This window comes from Gnatocerus cornutus, chromosome 9 (assembly GCF_029298725.1).
Source record: "Gnatocerus cornutus isolate USDA-ARS CGAHR chromosome 9, icGnaCorn1.1, whole genome shotgun sequence".
In the NCBI taxonomy this organism is placed as follows: Eukaryota; Metazoa; Arthropoda; class Insecta; order Coleoptera; family Tenebrionidae; genus Gnatocerus; species Gnatocerus cornutus.
The window spans coordinates 9,879,137-9,904,644 of record NC_142241.1 but is presented as its reverse complement, the minus strand read 5'-3'; the positions used below and the strand labels follow the sequence as shown (position 1 = coordinate 9,904,644).

Below are 25,508 nucleotides of genomic sequence, written 5' to 3'. Positions count from 1 at the left end.
ACAAATCTTTTTGTTGTAGTAATTAATGCAAAACTAAATTAAAAAGTCATTTTCTATTCACTGTGCAACTGTTGAATAATTTATTACAGTTTCAATTATTACTTAGTGCTTTTCGAATAGTTTTCTCAAAATACCCTGATAAATTCATTAAAAATTAAATGAACATTTCCAGCTCGCATTAACGTACGTAGTTGCTCAAAACCAAACAAGCAAATATTTAAAGTTCATATAACATTTATACACCTAGTGTTTGCTAAACAAACCTACTCATTTATTATTTTTAAAATGTTTTTTTTTCATGTGTAATGTCTCAATAATTGCACTAGGTTACGATAAAAATTCAATTTTATTAGTTTTTTCAAATATTTTTTTTTCTGGCTTCACATTTTATTTATTTTTCTGGGAAACCGTTTTGTGTATTGTTTTTAGCCTGAATATCGTGTTATTTTTGAATTTATTGTGTGTGTGTGTTTCTATTACAAATGTTTGTAAACATTTCTTGCTAATAATCCCGACCGTTCCGTTTCATAACGTTTTGTGTACCGCTACTTTTAAAAATCCCGCGTATTTGACATAGTCCATAAAAAAGTGTTAAATTTTCCATAATACCTGTTGTCATATGTGCTCGATTGGATTGTCAACAATTTTCAAGTTCATAATGAGCTCCGGTGCAAATGAGTAAGCAAATAGTAAATATCCAACGGCTCTAAATTCAAAAAATAAACTGTAAACGATCGTTAACCGGTGGTCTGGCGCCACCTGTTGGAATAGTCGGTGATCTTTTTTACCGGCCGGTCCACTTGTCGCGAATCGCGCGCCGCCATTGGCCCATTTATGTCGTGACGTCAGCTTGCAGTTCAGTGAGTGCGAAAGTATTCCTCGTGTGGCGGCCATTTTTCAGTGAAACGCGACATTTTTGCACATGAAGTATCGTCAAAGGACCAACGCCGTCGATAAATTTGGCTACGAATCATCGAAACGTTCGCGCACCTCGCATAGCCCGCCCGCGAGTCGTGTTATGGCCGGTAAGTGTTGCAACGCCGCCGTTGTTTGCCACCGTCGCCAGCCGTGACCCCGTTGTTGCGGGGATATTATGTGTGATATTGGCAAGTGCACGCCGCTGATACTCTTTTCCTATAAATGATGGAAGGTAATTTGATGGTTGTGTAGTGGCGGTGCCGATCGCGCCGCCCCCGGTTCGATCGCCTTGGCGGCGGCGGCCGCTGCGATACCATGTTGTCCTTACTCAACCCACTATCAGTTAGAAACAACCCCAAGAATCCCGAGATAGATCAGTAAAGGCTGTCAATTCTGTCATTTGTTCGAAATTTTCGTCAGTGGCGGCGTGTGGTTTGTTGTTCAAAGTCAGTTGGGATAATCGCATTAATGGCAGTTATCTGATAATTAACGTTTTTCTGATGTTTGCTTTCCAATTAGTACGGTTACTGCATACGCAATCCGCGTTTGTTTTTTTATATGATTATACTTTTATACAAAGGGACGCTTTATCAGGATTAGCTAGTACCCAAAGAATGCGACATAAAACGTACGTTACAGTTAGATAAATCTAGTAAAACATAATTATTGTGATTATTTTTAGTGATCTTTACATCTTCATGTTTTAGGCATGTGTTGTGAGAACTAATCTAGAAGGTTATGAGAATTTGACAGACCATTGAGACAAAACGACATTTGCTATCAACTGTCACTTTTTATACCATTCGTTGATCTTGACAATGATTCTGTAAGGTCACTTAACGTATTTTTGACAGCTGTCAACGGCTGAGCAATCAATTTTCATTGTCACTTCATGATTATGATTCAATCAAATTCCGCTAATTTTTGAATTGTCAAAATGGGCATTTGACAGTGCTACTACATGTCAAATAAAGTCCAAGGCCCGCTAATTTTTTGCCGCAATCATTACTGCATTTCCCCATTAATTAGTGCAAATTAGTTCAAATCTAATCAGTTCCGAGTTTTGTTTACCCAATCATTAGCAATAATATCCACTAGTTAGACACATACATTCTGCAGGATTACGCAGATAAATAGTTCAATTCGCAGTTTTTCTTATGCAAGCCGGCATGTTAATTACCTCACGTAAATAGTGTCATAATTGATGTCATTATCAGTAGGGCGACATATTGATTTTGTAGTATCAGATAATCAGATAATCTTTCTTTGTTTTTGTAATTTGTCACTGATGTGTCGTTTTTATCGTAATTAAGTCCAGTTCATCGGTATCTAGGAAATTCAATTATAATTGTATAATAAAAGCAAAATTACGGAAGGCAGTAGTTGAAACTTTTTTTGGCATGAAATTAACGTTTGAAGTAATAGAAAATTGACCTCATTTAAACCAACCTTGAGGCTCTTATTAGAAGTCATCGACTGGTAATATCAACAGCCGGAAAATAGATTTTATTGATAACATTTATTTAAACATCATTTGATAAGCAAAGAAACTTTGAAACGGACTTCCGTTTACCATAGTCAGTATTATCGTACTTTGACTTGTTAATACCAAAGTAATTGTAAGTTTAACACCGAGAGTAGTATGTTGTTAACTGAGGGATTCAAGGGGATGTTTTTCCTAGGGAATGGATATTATTACCCCGAGCATCAGCCCCTCTATCGGACCCTCGGGAATCATTGGTAAAACCGAAATATGTGGTCGCCAGGGTTGGTCGTAACATTTAATCATACAAATTTAACTTTACGTTATCTATTATCTGTATTTTCTAGACGTGTTGACGTAACTGCGACCATACATATTTTAGCTGTAATTGTGAAGTCTTTTGCAAACATTTACTTGTGTAAATAAATAATACTGTAGAGCCACTCGAAAATATCGTCACAGGTCTTATTGTTATCAGATTATCAGATGCTTAGTTTTTGCACCCAGTCGAGACTGTGGGTGGAATGTGATTACGGAGTCTTGTTCTTCGCTAAAAATGCCGTTTTTTTCAAAATCAGGTCAGTTTAAAGTGGATTTATCTGATGTGAAGTGTGTTTGTGATGTCCTGATCATTGATTCGCAAATAAACTAACATTTGGTGAATAGGAATTGTGGGTTTGGACACTGGCTTTGTTAACTTGGCAATTTTTGAGTTTTTTGAATATATCAGCGCTGGAATAAGAGATTAGCGATAAAAGAGCGTTGACATTCTCGTTTAGATGTCGATTTTTCCTTTGGATTCATGCTGCTTGCCCCTCAATTGTCGGATTCAGTTTTTATCATCTAAATCTGCTCTTAATTTATTGAATTTTCGACAGTTTAATCTCTATGTAAATAAAATTTCTGAATTTCAAATCACGAGCGCTGTCCGAATAATTTACAAAACAGTTGGGGCGCATAAGATAAACTTTGGTAAAGTTGAAACACGTGCATTTGCTTGATGCGGTATAAAGTTCCCATAATTTGTGTAATTCAATTTTTTATTCGTTTTTCATTGGATTATGTAAATAATAACCTGTGAACTGTTGAAATTTAACCTTGACGAATTGTTGGCTTGAGATCAAAAAATTTCACAAACTTCGAATCCTATGCGTGCGTTTATCTAGGTATAAAAATTGTTAAAGGTGAATTGGTGCTAAAGTAGGACAGTGATGATCGTCCATGATTTAATAAATCACTAATGATTTATGTAATGATGATGAATGAAGGTTTCTATATTAATTATGCGTAAAACTCGAATGGAAATCAGCAAATGAAAGTTATGAGACAAGGATATCAAAATCTCGAGGGATCCAAGTTCTCCTTCATTTTCTTTTGACACCGAATTCAATTTTAGTAATTATTAGTTGAATAGACTTCTCGAAAGAGGAATGCCATTACATTGTATAGTTTTAATGGAAGTAACGTTCACTACCTTATCTATGAAGGCAGGAAGACTGGCATTTATGTTAACAAGAAGACTTCATTGTGCATTTACACAACACCTCACTAAATGAGTTTGTAAATGGAAATGTGCGTCAGGATAATACTGCTTATGACTTTCAAAGTAGGTGCTAATGAGGGAACTAGAGTCCCAGTGGATGTAGCCTCTGGGAACCTTATTTCCATGCAACTCAATCAAAGACAAGCTATAATTCATTAATACCAGAAGGTTTGCTTAGATAAATTAGTCGCAAGGTATATGTTTATTTATTGCTCCACCATCAACATGTCTAATGGCGTCAGGAGATTAGTTAGTTGTCTAAACTGTTGGCAGCATAAATAGCCTCGTGTAAATCCATCTCTTACCCTTTATCGGCATTTTTGTGGAAAGTTCTAGCTATATAACAGCAGCCAGACACGACGGCGCGCGTGTTGTAAACGTGACCCGCTCTCCATCAAACCTCCCCCATCAGCATCGTCTACGTTAATAAAATACAAACAAGCTATAAATATTGATCAGTACTTTGACATTAATGTAAATTTTGTTTGTAGGCAATGGAGACGTGCAGTGGTGCTTTGCTCAAGTGAAGGGAACCCTCGACGATGACGTGACGGAAGCCGACATAATCTCCTGCGTGGAGTTCAACCATGACGGGGAGCTCCTCGCGACAGGTGACAAGGGTGGTCGAGTTGTCATCTTCCAACGCGAAGCAGGATCAAAGAACAATTTCCAACGCCGCAGCGGCGAATACACTGTCTACTCAACGTTCCAATCGCACGAGCCGGAGTTCGACTACCTCAAAAGTTTGGAGATTGAAGAGAAAATCAACAAGATACGATGGCTTAAGCGACGGAACCCCGCTCATTTTCTTCTGTCGACAAACGACAAGACTATTAAGTTATGGAAGGTGTCGGAGAGGGACAAGAAGGTCGAAGGGTACAATACGCGTATGGAAAACGGCTCGTTGATTGATCCGGTGAACGTGAGCTCGCTACGAGTGCCGACTATCAAACCGATGGAGTTGATGGTGGAAGCGTCGCCGAGGAGGATCTTCGCCAACGCGCACACGTATCACATAAACTCGATTTCGGTCAATTCCGATCAAGAGACGTATCTCTCCGCGGACGATCTCAGAATTAATCTGTGGCATCTGGAGATTACCGATCAAAGTTTTAATATCGTAGATATCAAACCAACGAATATGGAGGAGTTGACGGAGGTTATTACGGCGGCGGAGTTTCATCCGGTCGAGTGCAACTTGTTCGTTTACAGTAGTAGTAAGGGTACAATTAGGTTATGTGACATGAGAGCCGCGGCCCTTTGCGACAGACATGCTAAACTATTTGAAGAGCCAGAAGATCCGACGAATAGAAGTTTCTTTTCCGAAATTATATCGAGTATTTCCGATGTTAAGTTGTCGAATAACGGCAGATACATGATATCTAGAGACTATTTATCTGTTAAAGTTTGGGATCTACACATGGAAACCAAACCCATAGAGACTTATCCAGTAAGTACAATTTACCATTTAACTAGGGTTGTATATTACAAACACGTAAAGAAACAAACGGGCTATGTACACTTTACGACTTCGTAGAAAAATGGCATGTTGCCGCAGTCGGGAAAGTTCAACTAAACTCAATCGGAATTCAATAAATACACCATGTTAAATGTTGGCGATTAGATGAAAGCGAATTCCTATTCCTTTTAAGCTATCATAATAAATTGCACATAAATTCACAAAATGGTTGCAATCCATTTCCGTTTATATAGCGATAAAGTCTGCTGTTGAACCAGATGTTAAACGACTTTCAATATGGCAGGACACTTATTGATCCTAATGGTTTCAAATATTCCGCGTGAAAATCCACTTAGTCGGAATATCAAAATAATTCATATTATGGACGTTTTAAATAGGTTTTACGCTGGAATTGATACTTTCTTTTCATAGATTTTAGACTACAGTAGACTCTCGATAATTTGAAACTAAAAAAAGGGTTCAAACTATCGAGAGTTCAAAATATAGTGTAATTCAAATAATCAAGAGAAAGACAAGAAAAAATGCAAATAAACGAGAGTTTAAAAGGCAAACAGACAATAGTCAGAATAAACTAACCAACGACGAAATATCAAAAAACTTATATTTTGTAAACTATTAATTCTTCTTTAGAAACAGATTTATGTTATGAATTTATGTTATGACGAAACTTCCAAGAACCTTTTATTAAAAGACATAAGTCAAAAACATCTGTTTTTAAAGCTGCAATGGAATTTTAAAGAATGGCTTCTTCCGAAGTTGTCTGTTTTTCTTGTACGCCCACGTGAGGGACTTCAAATTAACGAGAGTTCTGGAGGGAAAAATTCAAATTATAGAGTGTTGGCGGGAAAAAAGTTCTCGATTTTACTTCAAATTAACGAGGGGGCCAAAATACATTGAAATTTTTCAATTTATCGAGAGAACTGTTCCAGAACAATTAATAGAAGTACTGTATTAGAAAACGTGTGTTTATACTATTTTTTCTGTTGAGACATTAATTTAGCGTTTTTACCACCAAATTGTAAAGAACGATTTTAATGATGATAAGAAATATTACCCTAATATGTGACCTTAGAACCGACAGATTCACATAAAACCACAAGTTAAATAATCAAACTAATTGCCTATAGTGGTCGAGAATTATATGAATTCCCGAATAGCTCAGAAATTCAACCAAACGTTTACAATTTGCAAGATGACGGAAACCAATATTTCCGACCGAGAGAGTAACATTCCGTTTAGAAACAGTTAAACTAGCGATTATAGTCGATTTTGGTACAAGATCTATGCAATAAGAGGAGAAAACGTTGAACGAGACCAAAAGGAAAAAAAAAATTGCAGTTGCTCGGGAGTAGTCATTAGAACCGCACATTTCCCGCACAACCACCAAGCCTAGTTTAATTAATTTCATTTCCGCATTATTGGAAACCGAGGAAATTTTCGCACAGTAAACAAAATAAAAGGGATTTCCTTCGAAGAGGTTCTGTTTTTACTCGGCGGAAACAATGTGGCTTAAACAGCGTTGTGGTAAACAACTGTTACAACTCAAATAAATCGTATGAGATTTATTTTTAGAAACCCGAGTACAATCCCTAATTGCATCAGATAAATCAGACAACTTCATGTAGACAATGTTGTTTAAACTTGACCTTTCTTGTCAAGATTGCATCGGCACTATGTAAAGCTTTGCTTTCATCGCAGTTAATTCGAAACAGATCCTTGTATTTTAGCGTTTCCGAGCGCGGTCTTATAATTCAGTTTATTTTTGCTACCGGATCGATTTGAATCAAAGTAATCTCGCTCCATCTACGAATCAAAAACGAGATTATTACAACTTTCCGGTAAAAATAAATATTCGTAGGCATGTTGTAATGGGTTTATTGAACTTGATTGGCGGGCGGCTAAATGGTGATTCGATGGATTAAAAAGCTATAACTGTTTATTTTTGAACGAAATGCATTGCTAATTTCTACGTTTATAAAGTGATTTAGTTCTTCAATGCGTGGGAGTAATGAAGAAGTAATTTCCGACTTTTTGTGGTGGGTGGTTTTGTAAATTGATTCTGGACGTCCTTTGTGGAGTAGATTTATTACATCCTTTTCAAATTTGCCAAAATGTTTGTTGAACTTACGGCTGAAAATAACGTTGAATGCGTATCTAGTTTTATCCAATTGAACTGAGGCCTGTGTTTATAAACTCTGATTGCTGTGATTGATTGAATTATTGAAGGAAGTTGCAAGTTATTATTTAACGCAGCCTTGAAATTATCAATTACGTGGTCGATGGTTTCATTTCCTGATAATTTGCCCTATAAAAAAATTATGAAATTTGATAAACATGGAAAATATTTAATGTTCTTTACAAATAGCCGTGTGCGTTATTCATAAATCATATTAATAAATATTAAATAGAACGTTCAATTGATTTTGGTTCATAATGACTTGGACTATATTGTTGTCCTTTTAAAAGTTTTTATCAGTTTTATACTAACTCTAATTGTCAATAAAAGAACAGATTGCCAATGATAACATTTAATCACACAATTAGAAAGCCTCGTTTCTTGTGTTTAATCAGGAATGACAATAAGTGCTCGATGATGTAAATTTCCATAACGTTTAAACCCCATTTTATCCGTGTGACCTATAAAACCGATGGTTAATTTGCATTATTTAGATGGTTATAGCACTGTTTTTTTTATAGCATTTTTTACATTTCGAAACTGTCCGTAAACAAAGCAAGTTGTCTTCCATTTTTTTGTCAGTACTGGAAAAAAAGGCGTGCCATCGAAGATGTAAATGATAAGAATAGTTTTTGTTGAATGTAACGCTAATGATGTTTAAATTGACAGGGTAGAAATTTCTTTGTTGTCGGTCATATCACTTACCTTGGCAGTGAAAAATAGCCAACAAAAAACAGCTGTGATATAAATAGAACCCGATGTCGACTTAATCGAAATTGTCGTTGTTCATTACGGAAAATAATAATTACGGCTATTTCTTTTCAACGATAAAAATAAAGTCCGCCTACTTAAAAAAAAAGAATAATTTCCTTTTAAAACGGTTCCACTTGTGTTCTTAATATACGAAATGTAAATAATTTCCTTTTGTTTGATTGCCTGTTAAGATAAATAAATATAGCCCGTTGTCACGTACCGCATACTGAATTGGGTGTAATTTTTCAGGTTCACGAATATCTCAGATCGAAGCTGTGTTCACTGTACGAGAACGACTGCATATTTGATAAGTTCGAGTGCTGCTGGAACGGCAACGATATGGCAATAATGACTGGTTCATACAACAATTTCTTTAGGATGTTCGATAGGACAACGAAACGAGAAGTGACACTGGAAGCTTCGAAGGACATCGCAAAACCTAAAACAATTTTAAAACCGAGAAAAGTGTGTTCGGGAGGAAAACGTAAAAAAGATGAAATTAGTGTGGACTGTTTAGATTTTAATAAGAAAATATTACATACAGCCTGGCATCCTACAGAAAATGTCATTGCAGTGGCGGCAACTAATAACTTATTTTTATTTCAGGATAAGTTCTAGTGTAATTAATTAATCTTTCGTCTCATATTCAGGTTTTTTTCCGAATTTGTCAATTTTCATTTCTTTGTGAATGTTTGCGGCAGCAACGCTCTAGTAAAAGTTCGTTTTATCATGCAACGGAATTTTATATTCAAGCTTTCTTTATTATATTTGTGATACGGAAGGTGTGGTGTAGCCAAATTTTATTTTTACTTGAAAAGTTGTACTGGCTGAGATATTTTTCCCAAATCCGAACAGTTTACCTCTAATAGCGAAAATTGTATGTTTTTATAAGCAAGTTTTTTTACGAACTAATAAATTATTACCAAAATTTTGTGTGCTTATTTTATGACCGGCAGCAATGTCTGCTTTATGATATTAGAGGGAAACTACCCCATCCAACAAGTGCTTATCAATGTCTGTTTATTGCTTGCTGATTTCGTTGTATGGTATTTTAATGTAACATATTAGCCATAAAATATTGAAATATTGTACAAATTGTAAATAATATATACAGAATTACTTTTTTTACCAGTATGATGTTTTTCCAATGTAGTTCGCATTTTATTTTTATTTTTTTCGAAAATGTAGAAAACCAATTTCTGAATATGAACGATATTATGGAGCGATTTGCCTTACAGTGCCATTTGTTGAAATTTCACTTTTATTTTCAAATCCTAGCTGTGAAGCTTTTGGGCTTGCGAAATCATTAAATCAATACAGTACGTCTACTAATAATAATTTAAGTTAATTTTAAATTATAATTTAGTTGTAAGATGGTTATGATAATAAGACACCAAATAAATTGTTGTGAGATTTGGTTTGATATAGGACCATTAAGGTGTTTATTTGTTTGTTTTCTCTAATTGTTTACAATTATACATTCCTTAATTATCAATTGGACAGATTCTAAATTGCTGTAACTCATACAATTGTTATACATTTTCAATAATACAAAAAATATAGTTTTGTTGTTTTTTATTCATCCAATGAGACATTGATCGTGATTTTAGGAAATTGTAGCAATAAAACTTTGATATGGTTGTTACTGACAGTGACAATACAGAAAAAAAATTGTTTTATTTATTCACAAAAACCCTTATAAATTATAATTCTACTTTCGAACTATTTTAATTTTTCTGAGCAAATTAATGAAAATTTGTTTTAAATAAAACGTCGTATTCCAAATTAGTTTTACTGGTTGCATACAGAATTGGGTTTACGCCAAATCACAGAGACAAACTTTGTTTCGCGCTTTAAACATCGCCTCGGGAGTAAATCGCCATTTCATTCTCTAGTTATTTAATATACATTTTTGAAATATTTAATGGATTCGAAGAGTCAGAAAATTAGAAAAGTAAGTCAAGAAATCCGATTTAACAACGGTTTTAATAATAATTTAAAAAATTGATAGAAATCCAGAAGATTTTAATTTAAAGAATTCAAAATTTCATATTTTGCAATTTTTATTTAATTTATCTTACAAGTGAGTTGTCTTGCACACAACAAGTCCATTCTACTCGGAACGGAATGACAAACAGGTGCTAAAAGGGTAACTGCGCTTTTATTTAACAATAATAATTGCCACTAAACAACTAACACTTCTTTATTTTCGATCCATAGAAACTAACATTCAATTCGCTACGATTTCAAATGGAATTCGCTTCTACCGTAGTAATTAAGATAATTCAACATTTATTAGAAACCTATTCAGCAATTTTCCACCAAAGTAAGTAATTACAAGCTCAGATATCCGTATTATCTTGTGCTTAGCACAAGACACATCATCATCGTAAAACAAAATAAAACAACTCATTGCTGTTATTATATTCTCATCAGTCATTATAATTAAGTTACACCTCAATTAAAGCTACTCGTCCTAAAAAGAAATGTTTGTACATACATCATCTAATATTAAATCAAGTTGAGTTCGATTTAACACCAACTCCCACTATCTGTACTATTTTCCACCATTTTACGACCGAATCCTGGCCATTTTGTGACCTCTGGATACCCATTTACGCCATTTAGTTCTTTGGGTATTTCTCCCTTGTAGTTCCTCTTTCTCGACTCATTCTTTGGAGGAGAGCTATTTGGGGTAATAGGCGGTGTTTCCACAGATTGTAAACTTTGAGTTTTATGTAACGACAATCTGATTGGTTTTTTGGGAGGAGTGGGTCTTGGTTTAACATCTCCGTAATAACCGGTGTAACTTGACAACTTCCGGTTATTTTCGATGGGTTCAGAAGTATAATCAACGCTCTTCGTTTTGTAACTATTCGTCGTCGAATTACAATCACTGTCGAAATCGAGCGATTTGACGCTACGACTGTCTTGTATCCTCTTGTAGATTCTTTTATCGGTATTGGATGTCGCGTCCAACTCTTCTACGCTTTTCGAGTCGGGGTATTTAGGACCGATGTGAATTTCAGAGCGAAAATCTAAGACAGATGTTGATTTACGTGCGTTGTAATGTTTGAGAATGTCGGAGTTGTATTTCTCAGACGCAGTAATGCATTTTTGTCGGTGTTTCTCGTACAAACTGTCTCTGTTGGTTCTTGTCAACTCGTGGACGATCTTCGTCGCTTTCTTGTAACTCTGGTCCATGATGTCCGAACCGAATTCCTTCTCTGAATTCGTGGAATACCTTTGATTTTCAAGATTCGAGTACCGATGCCCATTCTCCGTGTTTCTTTTATTGTATCTGCTCACATGTTCAACCGCCGAGTTCGTTTCAGAACTGTAATCCTTCTCTCTGTGGTGATGATGGTGGTTATGCTTTCTAAACGTTACTTTGTCGTTGGACTCCAAGTTCTGGGTGCTGGTACAGGTTTGAAGCCCATGTTTCGACGACCGGTGTTTATGCCGGTGGTTCTTATGACAGTGGTACCCTTCAGGAGGTTGAGGACTTGGTGCGACGATATGAGTGTTCGACACGTTGGAGAGGCTACTCTTCGACCTCACTGGAAGCGACGAGTGAGTGTCTTTGGACGCTTCCAATCCAGGGAGGTTTGCTACCAACGCGGTAACTTGTCCTTTTTGGAAAACTTGCACTTCTTTGGAGTTTTGAGAGTTCGTGGAGACCGTCGCCGGAGCCTGCGTTGTAATGTTAATATTAGTAACATTTTGATTGGTCTTCACGGTGGAGATCACAGGAGTTTTCGCAAGAACTCGAATATCTTGGTCGGACTTGTTTCGGGACAGCAATTCCGAGACCTGGAAAGACAGTCATTTAACACCTGACGGAAACGAACGTGATGGTAAAACATTTCCTGTTGTGAAGCAAACAGTGAGTGAAACGAAAGGAAAACATTACAAACCGCCTACTTCTATCACTTTCAATTACCTGTTCCTCCAAGTACGAAATTCTGTGCGTTAATCGAATATTATCGCTAATGAGGCCTTCTTTAGTCTTCTGAGCTTCCTCCGCTCGTTCTCTCACAGCTTCAAGTTCACATCGCAACGACGCTACTTCTTTGTGCGTCGTCCCCAAGGAAATATTAGTACCATTTTCGGATAACTTCCTCAAGATTACAATCTGAGCTGGATCGGGCGCGGCAACAAGAAGTCGACTTAAGTCGTCTCGATTCTTCGTTAAGACAATTTTCCCGTTGACTTCAACCAATCTGCAATTTAAATAATAAGACTCCCACTCTTTACACTACAGTGACCAAGTGATATACGACTTAAGTACTAAGCGATAATTTATTTCAAGTGCAATTTGTCGCCACCAACATGGATCAAGGAGGTTCTCGGAAAGTTGAGATTAGATCAACGATTTTCATCTCACGAAGACGTGACTGTCTCTAGCGAGAAGAAGAAAATTATCGCGATTTGTGCAGGGGAGATCGGGGTTAATTGCGGCCATTTGTGTGAGTGGCGGAGAGATGACAGGTGGAACTGTGCTACCTACTTTTTTGGTATCACATTGCTAATTAGATGAATAAATTTATGTTCTTAGCAGACAATAGGGGCGCCGAAGGAGGTTCATTGTTTCAAAAGTTTTGGTCTTTTTCAAGGATTTTTCATTCTTATCTATCTCAGGACCTAATTTTTTTGGTTTTCTTAATTTTTTTAGATGCTTTAGGTTCACGAGAACTTCTTAGATGGTTTAACCTCAACACCTTTTCTAAATTTTTAGATTAGATTAGATTTGTTGCAATTATTTAAATTCCTTTTAATCTTCATAGCGTTTTTACTTTTACCTGTTTACTAATCCTTGCAATTTCGCCTAATCTTCTAAAGCTTCTTGCAGGTCAGATTCACAGTCCAACAAAATTTAATTTTTGTATTTTTTCCGAAGAAGTCTCAACAGTTCTTCATAATTTAGACCTTATTGTGTAAGAATCCGCCGACAGATTTATTAGCTGTAGTTTTTTTGATTTTTTAATTGTTTTTTCAAATTTTGAAGAAGCGATTTTGGTAACAAAAAAGGAAAATCAAAAGTCTGACTGTCCAATTTAATCAATTTAAGTGTAAATTTACGATTTTCATCGATCTCTTTCCGGCGTTTTGTCTTAAATCATAAAATTTTACATGTTTCTTGAGAGCAATTTTTGCGTTGTCGACAATTGTCACAGCAAGCTTCTAAGCGATGTTGTTTTCACATTTAATGGCATTGTTTGTAGAGTAACATCGATTGTGAGTGAATTTCAGGACTTTTTCAAAAAAAACTTGAGAAATACAGTATTTTTTTTACACCTGGTTTAGCCTGAAATTTAACATTAAAGTAGAAATTTTTTCGAAAACTAGAGCTGATCTTGAAAAAACGATTATACAGAACGCCCTGTATATTCAGAAACCACTTTTACATGTTTGGAAAAAAAAGTACTGTTGCGCAGTGATATTTATTTCATTCGTTTCTTTTTACTTTGTAATTCATTTTTTATTCTCCTCAAATCCAAACGTTTGGCTGGAGAATGTTGTACGAAATTTTTTCTCGCACCAGCATCAAGAGGTCAAAAGAAAGAATTGCATTTTTAAACTGGGAACGAGAAAATATGTTTCCGTTTTTATTTCCTACCCGATCTTTATCTATAATAATGGCTATATAATGAAAGCATCCGCAAAATGGAGCGTAATTTCATCTAAACTCGCTTTTGATTGCAATTCTTCTCGGAAAAGAAAACAATAGTGTGTAAAACATGTTTAATTAGTACCTACACGCAAACACGCAACTTGTACAGATCAGCGTTCATCGAAACGATGCTCGAGGAAAACGTTTGAATTGAATGACATTTTTCCTTTAAAATAACTGTTGATTTTAAGTGCCTGATTCTTTGGTGGTAAAAACAAGTGCGGCCGGATATACGGGTGGAAGGTTACGAGTGTTGACTCCGGTTCCCATTGTCGGAGTTTCCGGTGGCTTATCTGTTTGAAGCACGCTTTTCCAACCGCAAAATTACAGCGAGTTGGAAGGCTTTTTGCCATTGAATCTATTGCAGAATCGTTTTGGATAAATGATATGACACTCGAGGATTGTCGCGGTAATGAGCTTTCACAGTAAGCTCGTGAGTAATTATAATGTTGATTGCGGAGACGACGTTGTAGTTGTTAAAAAAGTGTTCGTGGATGGAATCTTTTATTACTGACTTGCACACAAAAACCATTTAAAGTCGTGTAAAAAACTTACATTGGTGTTCTAGGAAATACACGCAACGTTTATGCCGCAGCTATAACAAACTGAAGAAAAACATTTCAATCTATGAAAAACGTTAATTAGGCTGTTTCGGTAATTTTTATGTGATTGCTGTCATTACAGCTGCACGGCTGATATTGCATTGAAACCTTGTATGTAGTGAAATAACTATAATCAAGACTACATTAATACAAAAAAAATGTTCACCGGAAACTAGGTTTTGCAACTGTTAAATTGATCTTTTTCAATGAAAAAGAGTAACCAGGAAGAGTTTCGATGGGGTTACTCGGTAATTAGCGCGAAATAAAATTATCTTCTCTTTTTGATAAGGTTTAATTGTCTTCGCGAACTTTCTCATTATAATTTTTATGTGTAACAGTTCGTTCACTGAATCCTTCTTTTGAATACGAGACTAATTTGTGTCAAGCATCAGTCAAAAGTAACTAGAGCGGCCCTGTTCTCACGAATTCAAAACTGCCTCCACAGGGAAGTAACTTCACGCTTGATACATAATTAGCAGAGTACTAACAGTACTAAGTTGGTAGTTTGTTCCACGTTTCATTAGATCATCCCAACAATGGCCACGTAATCATGAAGAAGCAAAAATAATAGCTGATTATCCGCCCATTCCCACATCATCACGTCTACTTAATTTAAATTAAGGTGATTTTAGATTTACCTGTCTCCTTTGCACAGCCCCGTTTCCTCGAGAGCCCAATCTACCCAAAGTCCCATGATGTTGTCCTTTTGGCTAGCACCAAATTTGGGACTTTTCGGGTCGTAATTGACCTCAACTCCTAGTAATATCACATGAAGACTTCCATGAACGCAGCTACGGAATCAGGTTGAGTTCGTGTTGATTAGGCACGTCCACAAAAAGCTTACCTGTACAAAGTATGAGATTCCGACGAGTTTTTATTCGACTCATCTAGACATAATTGGAGAGCGCGTGTTTCCTCGAGCAATGTTAACAAATTGAGCTCTTCGCGGCCTAGCTGGTACTCCAATTCCGCTTGTTGGATCCGCACGTCGATATTACTAAAAGTAAAAGTGAAGCAAAGTATTGAAATTTCGGGCATTCTTACTCAGTGATGTCCAGGCGTTCGAGAGCCATCTTAAGATTTTTAATCGCAAGTCTTTTGTTGTCCACATCGGTCTTCAGCCTCGCGAGTCTCTCCTCGGCTTGTTTCTTCTCCACCTCCGTTAAATCTCTATTGCTATTACTGTTGGCGTTTCTGATCGCAGATAAGCGCAACCCTGGAATTGTTAACTGTCCCTTTAAACTCTGTATAATATTCTCTTTATCTCTCAATGCGTTCCTCAAAGTCTCCAGTTCTTTGGCAGCGATTTCCTTCGGTATCGACCGAATCGAAGCGTTGATTCCACTCAAGCTACCATTTTTCTTCCGTCTGGGTGTGCTCGAGAGGGACACCTCTATACTGGCCATCTACAAAACAGAAAAATCTAAAGTTGCAACAGCATAGAATATGCATGGCGTCGACCAACATGTTTAACCCGAGGCGTTTCAAGCTGTAAAGACTGAGTTCGCAACCACCCACCCACATGCCCTAAAACACAATAGCATGGAATGTTTATGTTGTTGGATTACGGAGCTCGTCGTACCCGTATTTATAAATCATGGTTATAAGAGGAGTTTCGCTTGTCTGTGGCGATCCTCTTGTTGTATAAATAGAAAGGAAGAAATGGATTTATGGAGAGAAGGTGATGGTGGATTTGATCTTGGAGATTACAATGAGACCTGAGACGCGTAGCGAATTCAGGCAAGGTTCAAATGTTGCATTGTTTTATGCTAAACTATTACGTTGGTGCCTAATAATGCCATTGATTATGTTAACATCGTTTCACATCGAACCGTTAACACAAGAACCAAAATCGTGGCCTCATTTTTCCATGGTTCCGGTTTTTGTGATTTCAAGGACTCGCGAAATGTGCTCGGCAAAAAATAATACGAAAATTATTTGCAAATTATTCATTTTACATGCAAAACCGCAAGAAACTACTAAAATTAACTTTACCACCATAAAGACCCGTTTCTACCCATCACTTGGTCATTGGCAAACGTTATTTAGAAATTGAATGGAGTCATTTCACACGTTTTACGGTTTACTACATTTTTGCCGTTTCTCCACAATAAATTAATTAATTTTCGAATTTTCCTTCGCATTCTTTTAATTGCTTGAATCGACTCTCACACAAATAATACGTTGAAGATGGGAAAACAGAGAATCGTGCGTGTTTTAATTAGTCCTGAACAGTTATTTAATAAATGCAGTTTGCGTGAGGTCGCTAAGACTAGACGCCAATGCGGCTCCACATTAAAAAGACATAAACCAAGCAGAAATATGTTTGAACTTTGCTATCAATGCCACGAGAATTTATGAAATTTCTTCATCACGGTGGTGCAAAAATTCTGGTTGTTCTGGTACGTAATGTTTGTTTAATGGCACAAACAAAGTAATTATCTCGCAAGTAGCTTTTCCACATTAAGAATTTTTTATGAGCCTGTTTAGGTAGAATGACTCTATAAATCCAACATTTTTTTAGTAATGACGAAATGTCACGGCTAATCCTCAATTAACTAACGGTCCCGTATGATAATTTTATTTCTGAAGATCAACGGAATTTTGGCTCACCTTGGCTTCCAGCGTTTCGAGTTGGGCCATCCTGGGTTGGATTATGGTCGGCTGCAATGTGGTCTGCAACAAACAGAACCGAAAATTTACACGATTTTTCTAGTCGACTTCGAACAGGATACAATTAACTTATCTGATGGGATGATTTATCGAAGGGGGCAAAAAATATATCAATAGAGACGAAGAAGTCACTTTCGATCTGGTAGAAGCTGGAGGATAATTAATGTTGCGTGTAAACGAAATTTAAATGATAAAAAGACTACATCGGTCTGACAGGCAATGTAATTAATCTTTGTAAGAGCAGCAGGTACAATACCAGTCTGAAATTACTAAAAGTGTTCTATTTCAGACTCACCTTTCTATCCGTTCGTAAATTAGTCTAAGCGTTTGCTATTATAATTCGATACAAACACTCAATAACATAATAAAACAATTTGCATATTATAATAAAGGCGATTGCATAACCCGTTGTTAATTTTCTTCGTACCACGCCTTTTAATTACGATATAATCAAAAGAATAGCCAACACCCACGTCGATGATGAATCTTCAAACTTATATCAGTTACACTTCACAAAATTCCGGGCAATTATAAAGAACTTGGAATTTAAATTAATTCAAGCAATTTGTTTTTTCGTGTGCTCGAATACCTGCGCTCACTAATTTGTATTTTTCGGAATTTGAAAAAAAATTTCAGCCGATGATTCATTGAAGTCATTCGAAAGCGTTCAAATCAGATATGACAGATAATGCGTGTAATAAGAACTAATCACCGTTTATATAATCGATAGGTGTTATTGTATTCTAATCCGAAGTTTGTTCCGAAATGACAACATAGTTTTTGAAGTGGTGCAGCTCAAGCACTTTAATTGACTGTTTATATGATTTAAATTGACGCGTTTAGATCCTGAAAAGACAAAAACAACTTGTTTTAATGGATTTATGGTAAATTATGATAAAAAATTGAGGAAAAGAAGAGAACATGATTTCTGTAGTACTGTAATGACCGAAGCCTTATTAATTAGTTCGGATTGTTAATTGAGCGAAGTCGAAGCTCTTAAGGCTAATTACTGTTTGTTTATATCTGTGCGTATGATTTTATATTGAAAAACTTGGATTATGGATTCAATTTGCTAACGTTTCCAGGGAGGAATTAAATCGAAGAAAAATTTGAATACTTTATGTGGGGAAACCTGTTACTATTAGAAATATTTTTTAGGATTATTCCGGGAAATGAACGAAATGAACAAAGTTATGCTGCAAGATGGAGATTCCTTTTTGTAGGAAATAAAGCATTATTTTTAGATTAATTTTCCCGGATTTTCTGTGCTTTCCTAATGAAGCGGTTGTGTAAAAAAAAGATTAATAACTGGCACGTTTAATGTAAAATACATATTTATAACTCCCTTTTTTGGCAAATTGGAATGTTCTAAAATGTCCGTTCTACTCTGTTAAGGAATAATGTCGTATATTAATCACCCGCGCGTAATTTGTCAACCTTAAAACAGAAAATCTCTGATTGCATAACTTCCTGCTCGAATTCCCAGACAGCGCATTGCCGCAATTTTGAAATGTTCATCCTTAGAAAAACTCCACCTTTACATACCTGCACACTTCCATTTTGGCGTCTTCCCCTTTTGGCTAGCGATAAAACAACACCAAGTCGCATCCTTTTATCCTGGTATTTAACATTCCGTCATCGATCGCGAAACCGGTGCATTGCCGTTGTACAAAATCATCTTCAGAGCATCTGTTTTACCCGTAAAGAATCAATAAAGTGGCCGCAATTAACCGTGAATAATACAGACATCACAATTTATATCGGAACATCCGCACCAAGAGATGGAACAAGAATCCTGCTAACGGGGAGTGAGACAGTTATTTATACCACATTAAAGCTTCCGTGAACTGAATTTGCGAAGATCAAAACTTGTCACTACTGACATGATTCCTTTTAAGGTAGCTAAAGTTATGACATAGTTGCGAGGTTCATTAGGTGGACATCTCGTTAATTATACAACAGTTCTGGGAAAAAACGAATCCGTTTCGAAAAATGTGGAGATGTGAGAGTAATTGGACGACGGGTGCGGTAGTTTAAATTTGAATATTTTAATATTCAAAAAGGAACGAAATGGAACGAAACATGCAATGGAAGAATTTACAGACGTTTTGGCTGGACATGCTCCAAGGAGCGCATTTTTGAATAATAGTTTCGAATTTTCAGAGGCCAATGATCGCACTGGGACGTGTGGTCTCAATTCCATAAGAAGACGTACAAGTAGTGACCAATGTAAACAAATGTCTGAGACGAAATTAGCTACTTTCGCAGCTTTCAAAGGAAAATTCTTTGAATAGAAACCGAGCTGCTAGAGAGAGTAATTTTTCAAGTCATTCCAGCTCAATTAATTAAAACCGATAGCCCCCCTAAATGTAATTGAATTAATAATTAAAAACTTGCTCTTAATCCCGAAAGGAGAAAAAACGTATTTTGTGATCGCTTCGGCTTCCTGTCATCGTCTTATTTCTTTTTATTGTACTCTTAATTGATGGCTGGTAAGTACACGTACAAAAAGTTACAATTTCGATGCTAACGGAAGATAAGAGCGTAAACCACTTTTTACCTTTATTTTTATGCAAAACTACTTCAATAATTCTCTCAGTACTGACAAGTCGTATTAGCGGACATTAAGAAACTGAGGATGTCTTGATATATGTACGAAACCGGTCCAAAGATATAATTATTGAATTACGGTTGTTTGTTTCTGCTATTACTTAATAAAAATCGTAATGCGCACATTAATAATGGAAAATTGTCATTTCTCTAATGTGCAAGTGATGTTAGAATGAATAGTGCATTTTCAGTCAATTAGTCGGGTAAAGAGATGCAAATAAATTAAGTGCGCAGCGGAAAGTTGCAATAATTACACGATTAAACAGGAAAAAAAGATCCTTATAACAAGAAACAATAAAATTATGGTTTTTATGAGAAAGAAATAAATCACTATTAGCAATTCAATGTTAAATTAACCTTTATGATTGAAGGCGACGATCGCGATAGGGCTCTTGAATTTTTTTCTTTATGGTCATCTTTTCCAACATTTCTCTAACTGTAGGATTCACTTTCATTTGGTGTTGAAGCCTTTTACGAACACATTTATGTCTCTTAAATACCACTTCAATATCCTTTTTAAAAACAGCAGTTGTTCGTAGGCAATGTTTGACTTTTTATGGGACAATACGAGAATATAAAGAACTTGGTTATATCTCAGAATTAGTTGTTGCTACAAAATTTCAACAAACCAGAATGAGAATGATTCCGGTCGTAACAAAACAGCAAAAAGCTGCTATTAATTACTCCTATAAATTAAACGCGTTTTAGCGTCAAGTTCCAGCGTTAAAAGCTGTAGAAATCGCTTAATTTATGCTAAGCTCCCATGTTAGAATGAGCTGAAACAGCACGATTTTTCTTGACGAATTGAAAAACGATCTGAATGGTTGTCATATCGATAAGAAGGCCTGTGCCCCAGCACGTCATTACTCACTGACCATTCCGTGGGCACGAAACTCGTAATTATTCAAAGCAACCAGCCAAGCCTCTCTGAAGCTGCAAGCTTTGAAGCTCCGCGTTTTTCGATAGCGAAAGCGGTGAAAAATTGTTGGGATTCCGGAGGTCGGGATGGGTGGGTGATTGGTACCGAAACAATGCAAATCAACCCACGCTTTGGCGCCAGAACATTACGACCTCCTCTAAGAGAATTAGCGCGGAATCTAATAACGAGCTGTCGACAAATAACACTAATGTCAACACACCTACATTTTTTAGTCTCGTTTTAATTATACTGTCGTTTCGAAATGCGGGATTTTCGACTACTTTACGATGGACGCCTACGAAGTGTTGTTGAAACGGTTGAAATTTACATATCGGAAATGGAAAGTGTTCGATAACAGGGTTTTATTTGCTGCGGATGCCGTAATGGTAGAAATGATGGGCGCTGATTTGGATAAGAATGTAAATAAACTGACACCGTTTGCAATAGGATTTCTTTATTTGAATGCGAAGATTGAGCAAGATCCAGAGGTCGTAAAAAGTGACGCCGGCTTCTGGTGCTTGGATTCCCAACCAAGAGCCACATTGAATACTTTACTTTTAATATATGCGCTCAGTAGGAGAACAATGATAGAACAAAACAATTATGCGACACAGATTTTATAATTCATAATGCCAATGCCATTCCGATCAACCAGCGATGGTCTTACGATCATTTTCGCTTGAACTTGAGCAAAATTTATACAGAAAATTTCTTATTCAGAAAAATCAGAATCTACTGTTATACTGTTGCTATTTTTAGATCGGACTCTAGTATTAAGAAAATATTATGTTATGTAACTGTAATATAAGTTATGACAAAGAACTTTTCCCAAAGATAAATGCTTTATTCTTTAGAGGAATTTTTCTCAAAGACCACGCAACGTTTAGTGATGTGTGTTTCCCAAAAATTCCGGCTTGAAATTGGATGAAAACTAATAAATAATGCACGTTTTGGATTTATTATAGTTTTTGGTGTGGAAAACATTAATCTTACAAGTCTTCAGACTTTCAAGCATAACAGTTCCACATCGCGAAGAAAAATTAGCCATTCAACAAGTTTGTTCATTTTTAATGTCAGTAAGTGGAGTGTAATAAATCAAATTCTTGATTTGAAATACATGTAAAAGAAATCTATTTTATTTCTAAATAACATTAGCAAATATTTTCTAAATTTATGTGGCTGAAAACCGGTGGTAACCAATTTCTGTGAAATATGTTAATAGTAAATTTATTTGCGTTTTTTTTGGCTTTGATCTTCTAATTATTAGCATTAATTAGTATTGTGCTTCTAAAAGCCATCAAATTTAAACGGTTACTACCTTAAAAGTGTAAGTAATGTTACATTCATTAGTGAGTATAATAACTTAGAATTGAAACAAGTCCGCGATGGAACCAGGGGGAATAACTTTCTTGTAGTCAGTACCCCGAAGGTCAAAAAATGATAAACAATCTTTTTTCGACTTCTAATGAACTTCCTCAACATTGAGCCACCCTATCCGTCACGTCCTTCCACTTCAATTAAGTCTGCACGTACGCTGACCTTTCCTCATCTTCATGCACGACTTCGTGACTCGTCTACGCGGACAAAAAGAATCCGATCGAAGAAACACAAGACTTACCAAAGAAACCGATCTCTGTCCCAGACCAGGCGAGTCCTCTGGTTCAGGTGGGCAATCTGAGTGCAGTGCGGGGCGGCTGCTGACACGACGACCCCCTGCCTGGCTACGGGAACGTGGACTTGACGGGAGCGGCGAATTCATCGCAACATCGCGCTGGGCGGTTGAAGGACGAGTGGTGGCGGGCGTTGCGGTCTCTGATGGAAAAGAATGATGAGGGTTAATATGTAAACGTGTGCCGGAGGCGGTTATAATTTGTCTCGACGCACTTGGTTTTATGGGGAATGTCTTTTATAAATGCTCATTAATTATTATATGCGAAGAGTTCAGTGACTGGTGGTGTCGAGATAATATCAAATTGCGGCTTCGATGGGGATCGGGTTGCGAGTTTTATGTGCGATTTCGACAACGCAAAACGAACAAAATGTGGGATTGGGAAACATCTTCGTGGCGAGAGTTGGATACCAAGAGAAATCCGTAAAAAAGTTTGTTGCATGTGAATTTGAGAACTTTTTTAGTTTATCCTCCAAGAATTCTTAATTAAAGTTTCATCTCTGTAAGCTTCACACACTTCCTGTTCTAATATGTAATACTCCTGCCAGTTTTTTCGCTTGCAAATTGCCTCTCGTATGCATAGGTATTTCACTAACAAAATAAGTTGCAAGTTGGAAATATTAATACACGTCTTCATGGCAGTTACCTGCATTTCATATTAAAATAACGGAGAAGCGGTTAGACTTTCGCTCAAAATTTTGAAAATTGTCTTACACACTTCCGGTAATAAGTGATGTAATAAAAGTAAGTCACCCTCACGTGTCGTACTAAAATATGTACTTAAAACCTTTTTGTGGGATTCTCAAGGGCCTTCCTGATAAATCAATACATTTTTAATAAACGTTATCTAAAATTGGTAATTAGATAAATGTTTAAAAACATAAGCGTCACACAAATCTTGAAGCGTAGTAATAATAGTTTCCTACCAAAACACAAAATAGAGCATCAAGAGCCGATCAAAGACAAATTTTTCATAACTTACATCTTATTCTACGCTTTAGGCGTTGTGTCCTTAATTTCTTCCCAATTTTTAACCACACCAACTAATGTAAGTTTTTTATTGTAAGAACTCCTCTTTCTATTTTTTGTAGTACTGGATGTACAAATTTCAAGACCCACTAAGCAATTTGAGCTACAATGGTGCTAACAGAACTGGACTTCAAACTGAATTTATCGCAGATTTTTCTGTAGACATAAATGTTAGCAATGCAGTTTTCATCATAATGAGTTTACTTTTGGTCAAGAAATCGACAGTGCAATTGAAAATTATCGGAGGGCTTTTTGGGGCTGCACTAATATTTGGTTTGACTTGCATTTTTGTTAAAGTCGACACATTTTCATGTAGGTGGTACATTTAGTGTGAACTCGTTCTAATTGTTGGATTTCAGGGCAGATGGGCTTTTTGGTGACAACTCTAGTAACGGGTTGTCTTCTCACAGCTTGTTGTAGTCTTTTAACGGTTACAGTTTTCCAAATGGCGCCAAAATTTCCCCCGATGTACTTAGGGCTGTTGGTCGTGGGCCAAGCCATCTGTGGAGTGTTGGCAGCACTGGCCCAAATTATTTCGCTAAGTGTCAATGACGACCCGGAGATCCAAGGATTGGTGTACTTTGGTTTTGCGCTAGTTTTTGTAACTCTGACTTTGTTATTATTTTTATATTGCTTGAAAAGATGTGAGTTTTTCAAGCATCATTTCAAAAAAGAACTCATTGATGAAAAGCTTAATATTAGCAAAGCTGCCATTATTTCAATTGTCAATAAGTTAAAGTACTACGCTCTGGCGATTTTTGTATCAGCTGGTTCCACGGTGATGATACAACCAGGTTTGACTTCACTGGTAAAGTCTGTAAATGCCGACAATGGTAGTGATTGGAACAGTGAGTAGAACTAAACTAACCAGAAATTTTTATTTTCATTGTATTTTAGGTATATATTTTCGGCCAGTGATCACATTTCTCCTTTTTTGTTCAGTAGATTTAATTGCAAGACAAACTGCGATGGTTCTAAGAAAGGTTACAAAATCCCTTGGTCGAATATATCTAACGTTCGAATTTTAGCCCAGAAACGGACTCATTCTTTTAGGGATAAGTTGCGTACGCGTGGCTCTCGTTCCTATGGTGATGTTGTGTAATGCCCAACCGCGTACTCATATGTCTGTAGTCTTTAATGAGGATTACTATTATATTATCTTTATAATTATTCTTGCCTGCACGCACGGATTTATATTAAACCTTTCTGTCTACCACATGTCAAGGTATGAAGATTTAAAGAGTGAAGAATGGAGTTATTTTTGTTTATTTTTTAGTGTTCCCACAGATGAAGAGAAACCACTTGCTACGTTATTGATAATGTTGTTTATGATTATCAGTATGGCTGCTTGTTCGTTTTTGGGCCCTGTGTTAGTAAAAGCCTTATAAATATTCCTCCAGCGATATTTTGTCTTTTTACTAGATTCTGGCGGAACGACGTAATATTTCTCTTGCATATTTTGTAATAATATGATGCTTAAATATATGTTATAAATTTAAAATAAAAGATTTGTACTAAACAGAAGAATTTTAATTGCTCTAAATTTAGCCTTCACTTAAAAATAGCGACTCTACTCCTTCCCTCTAATAAATGGAAATTAATTGAATATGCCAGTCAAAGATACTATCAATCTTTATTGTTTAACGTTCTACATTCTTGTTGCATGTAGGTACTTCTATAATAATAGCTAGCAATAATGCTAACTACTATCTGTTTTTTTATGAGTTCCCATTGTTACATTTGGAATTTGAATTCTTGTTAGAAATGCGCAAAGTGGAATTCAATAACTCTCAATAATTATTATTATCAAAGCTCCGTCTCGGTGAGCCCCAATATTAGATATTCCAAATCGATTTTGTCTGCGCATTTGGTGAAGACAAAGTTAGGTAGAATTTGTCCCAAATTTCAAAAATCTCAAAATTCAATCCATTTCAGGTCACAATTGACGTACTAAACGTGAGTCATTCTGCATTAAAATC

The 25,508-nt window shown here is 36.2% G+C and overlaps 3 protein-coding genes across 7 annotated transcripts in view; 2 read left to right on the top strand and 1 right to left on the bottom strand.

Annotated features, from left to right (window-relative positions):
• Positions 1–808: 808 nt before the first annotated feature.
• tws (protein phosphatase 2 regulatory subunit tws) lies at positions 809–9,935 on the top strand. Of its 3 annotated transcripts, none has more exons than XM_088045817.1 (3): positions 809–1,025; positions 4,436–5,394; positions 8,603–9,935. In XM_088045817.1, exons 1-3 carry the CDS (start codon positions 923–925, stop codon positions 8,969–8,971), a joined length of 1,431 nt encoding a protein of 476 aa, XP_087901943.1. In that variant the 5' UTR covers positions 809–922; the 3' UTR covers positions 8,972–9,935. The 3 variants fall into 3 exon arrangements, with proteins under 3 accessions (XP_087901943.1, XP_087901944.1, XP_087901945.1); XM_088045818.1 differs by having other exon boundaries at positions 932–1,106; XM_088045819.1 differs by having other exon boundaries at positions 932–1,150.
• Positions 9,936–10,765: 830 nt separating this feature from the next.
• sprt (PDZ domain-containing protein sprite) overlaps positions 10,766–25,508 on the bottom strand; it is a 29,284-nt gene continuing 14,541 nt past the window's right edge. Inside the window, exons 2-8 of one of the 3 annotated variants that reach the window (XM_088045813.1) lie at positions 22,450–22,643; positions 17,243–17,305; positions 15,674–16,035; positions 15,474–15,626; positions 15,268–15,420; positions 12,297–12,576; positions 10,766–12,166 (exon numbers count right to left, since the gene is read on the bottom strand). In XM_088045813.1, the coding sequence (XP_087901939.1) occupies positions 10,886–12,166; positions 12,297–12,576; positions 15,268–15,420; positions 15,474–15,626; positions 15,674–16,035; positions 17,243–17,305; positions 22,450–22,590 (2,433 nt within the window). In that variant the 5' untranslated portion in view covers positions 22,591–22,643 and the 3' untranslated portion in view covers positions 10,766–10,885. Of the gene's footprint in view, positions 12,167–12,296; positions 12,577–15,267; positions 15,421–15,473; positions 15,627–15,673; positions 16,036–17,242; positions 17,306–18,847; positions 18,971–22,449; positions 22,644–25,508 lie in introns of those variants that run through there. The other 2 variants (XM_088045814.1, XM_088045815.1) reach the window with 2 other exon arrangements.
• On the top strand, positions 22,660–24,917 carry LOC148168709 (equilibrative nucleoside transporter 3-like). Its single transcript, XM_088046241.1, has 7 exons — positions 22,660–22,665; positions 22,770–22,931; positions 23,592–23,841; positions 23,889–24,377; positions 24,427–24,512; positions 24,558–24,754; positions 24,806–24,917. The coding sequence occupies exons 1-7, from the start codon at positions 22,660–22,662 to the stop codon at positions 24,915–24,917; spliced, it is 1,302 nt and encodes a 433-aa protein (XP_087902367.1).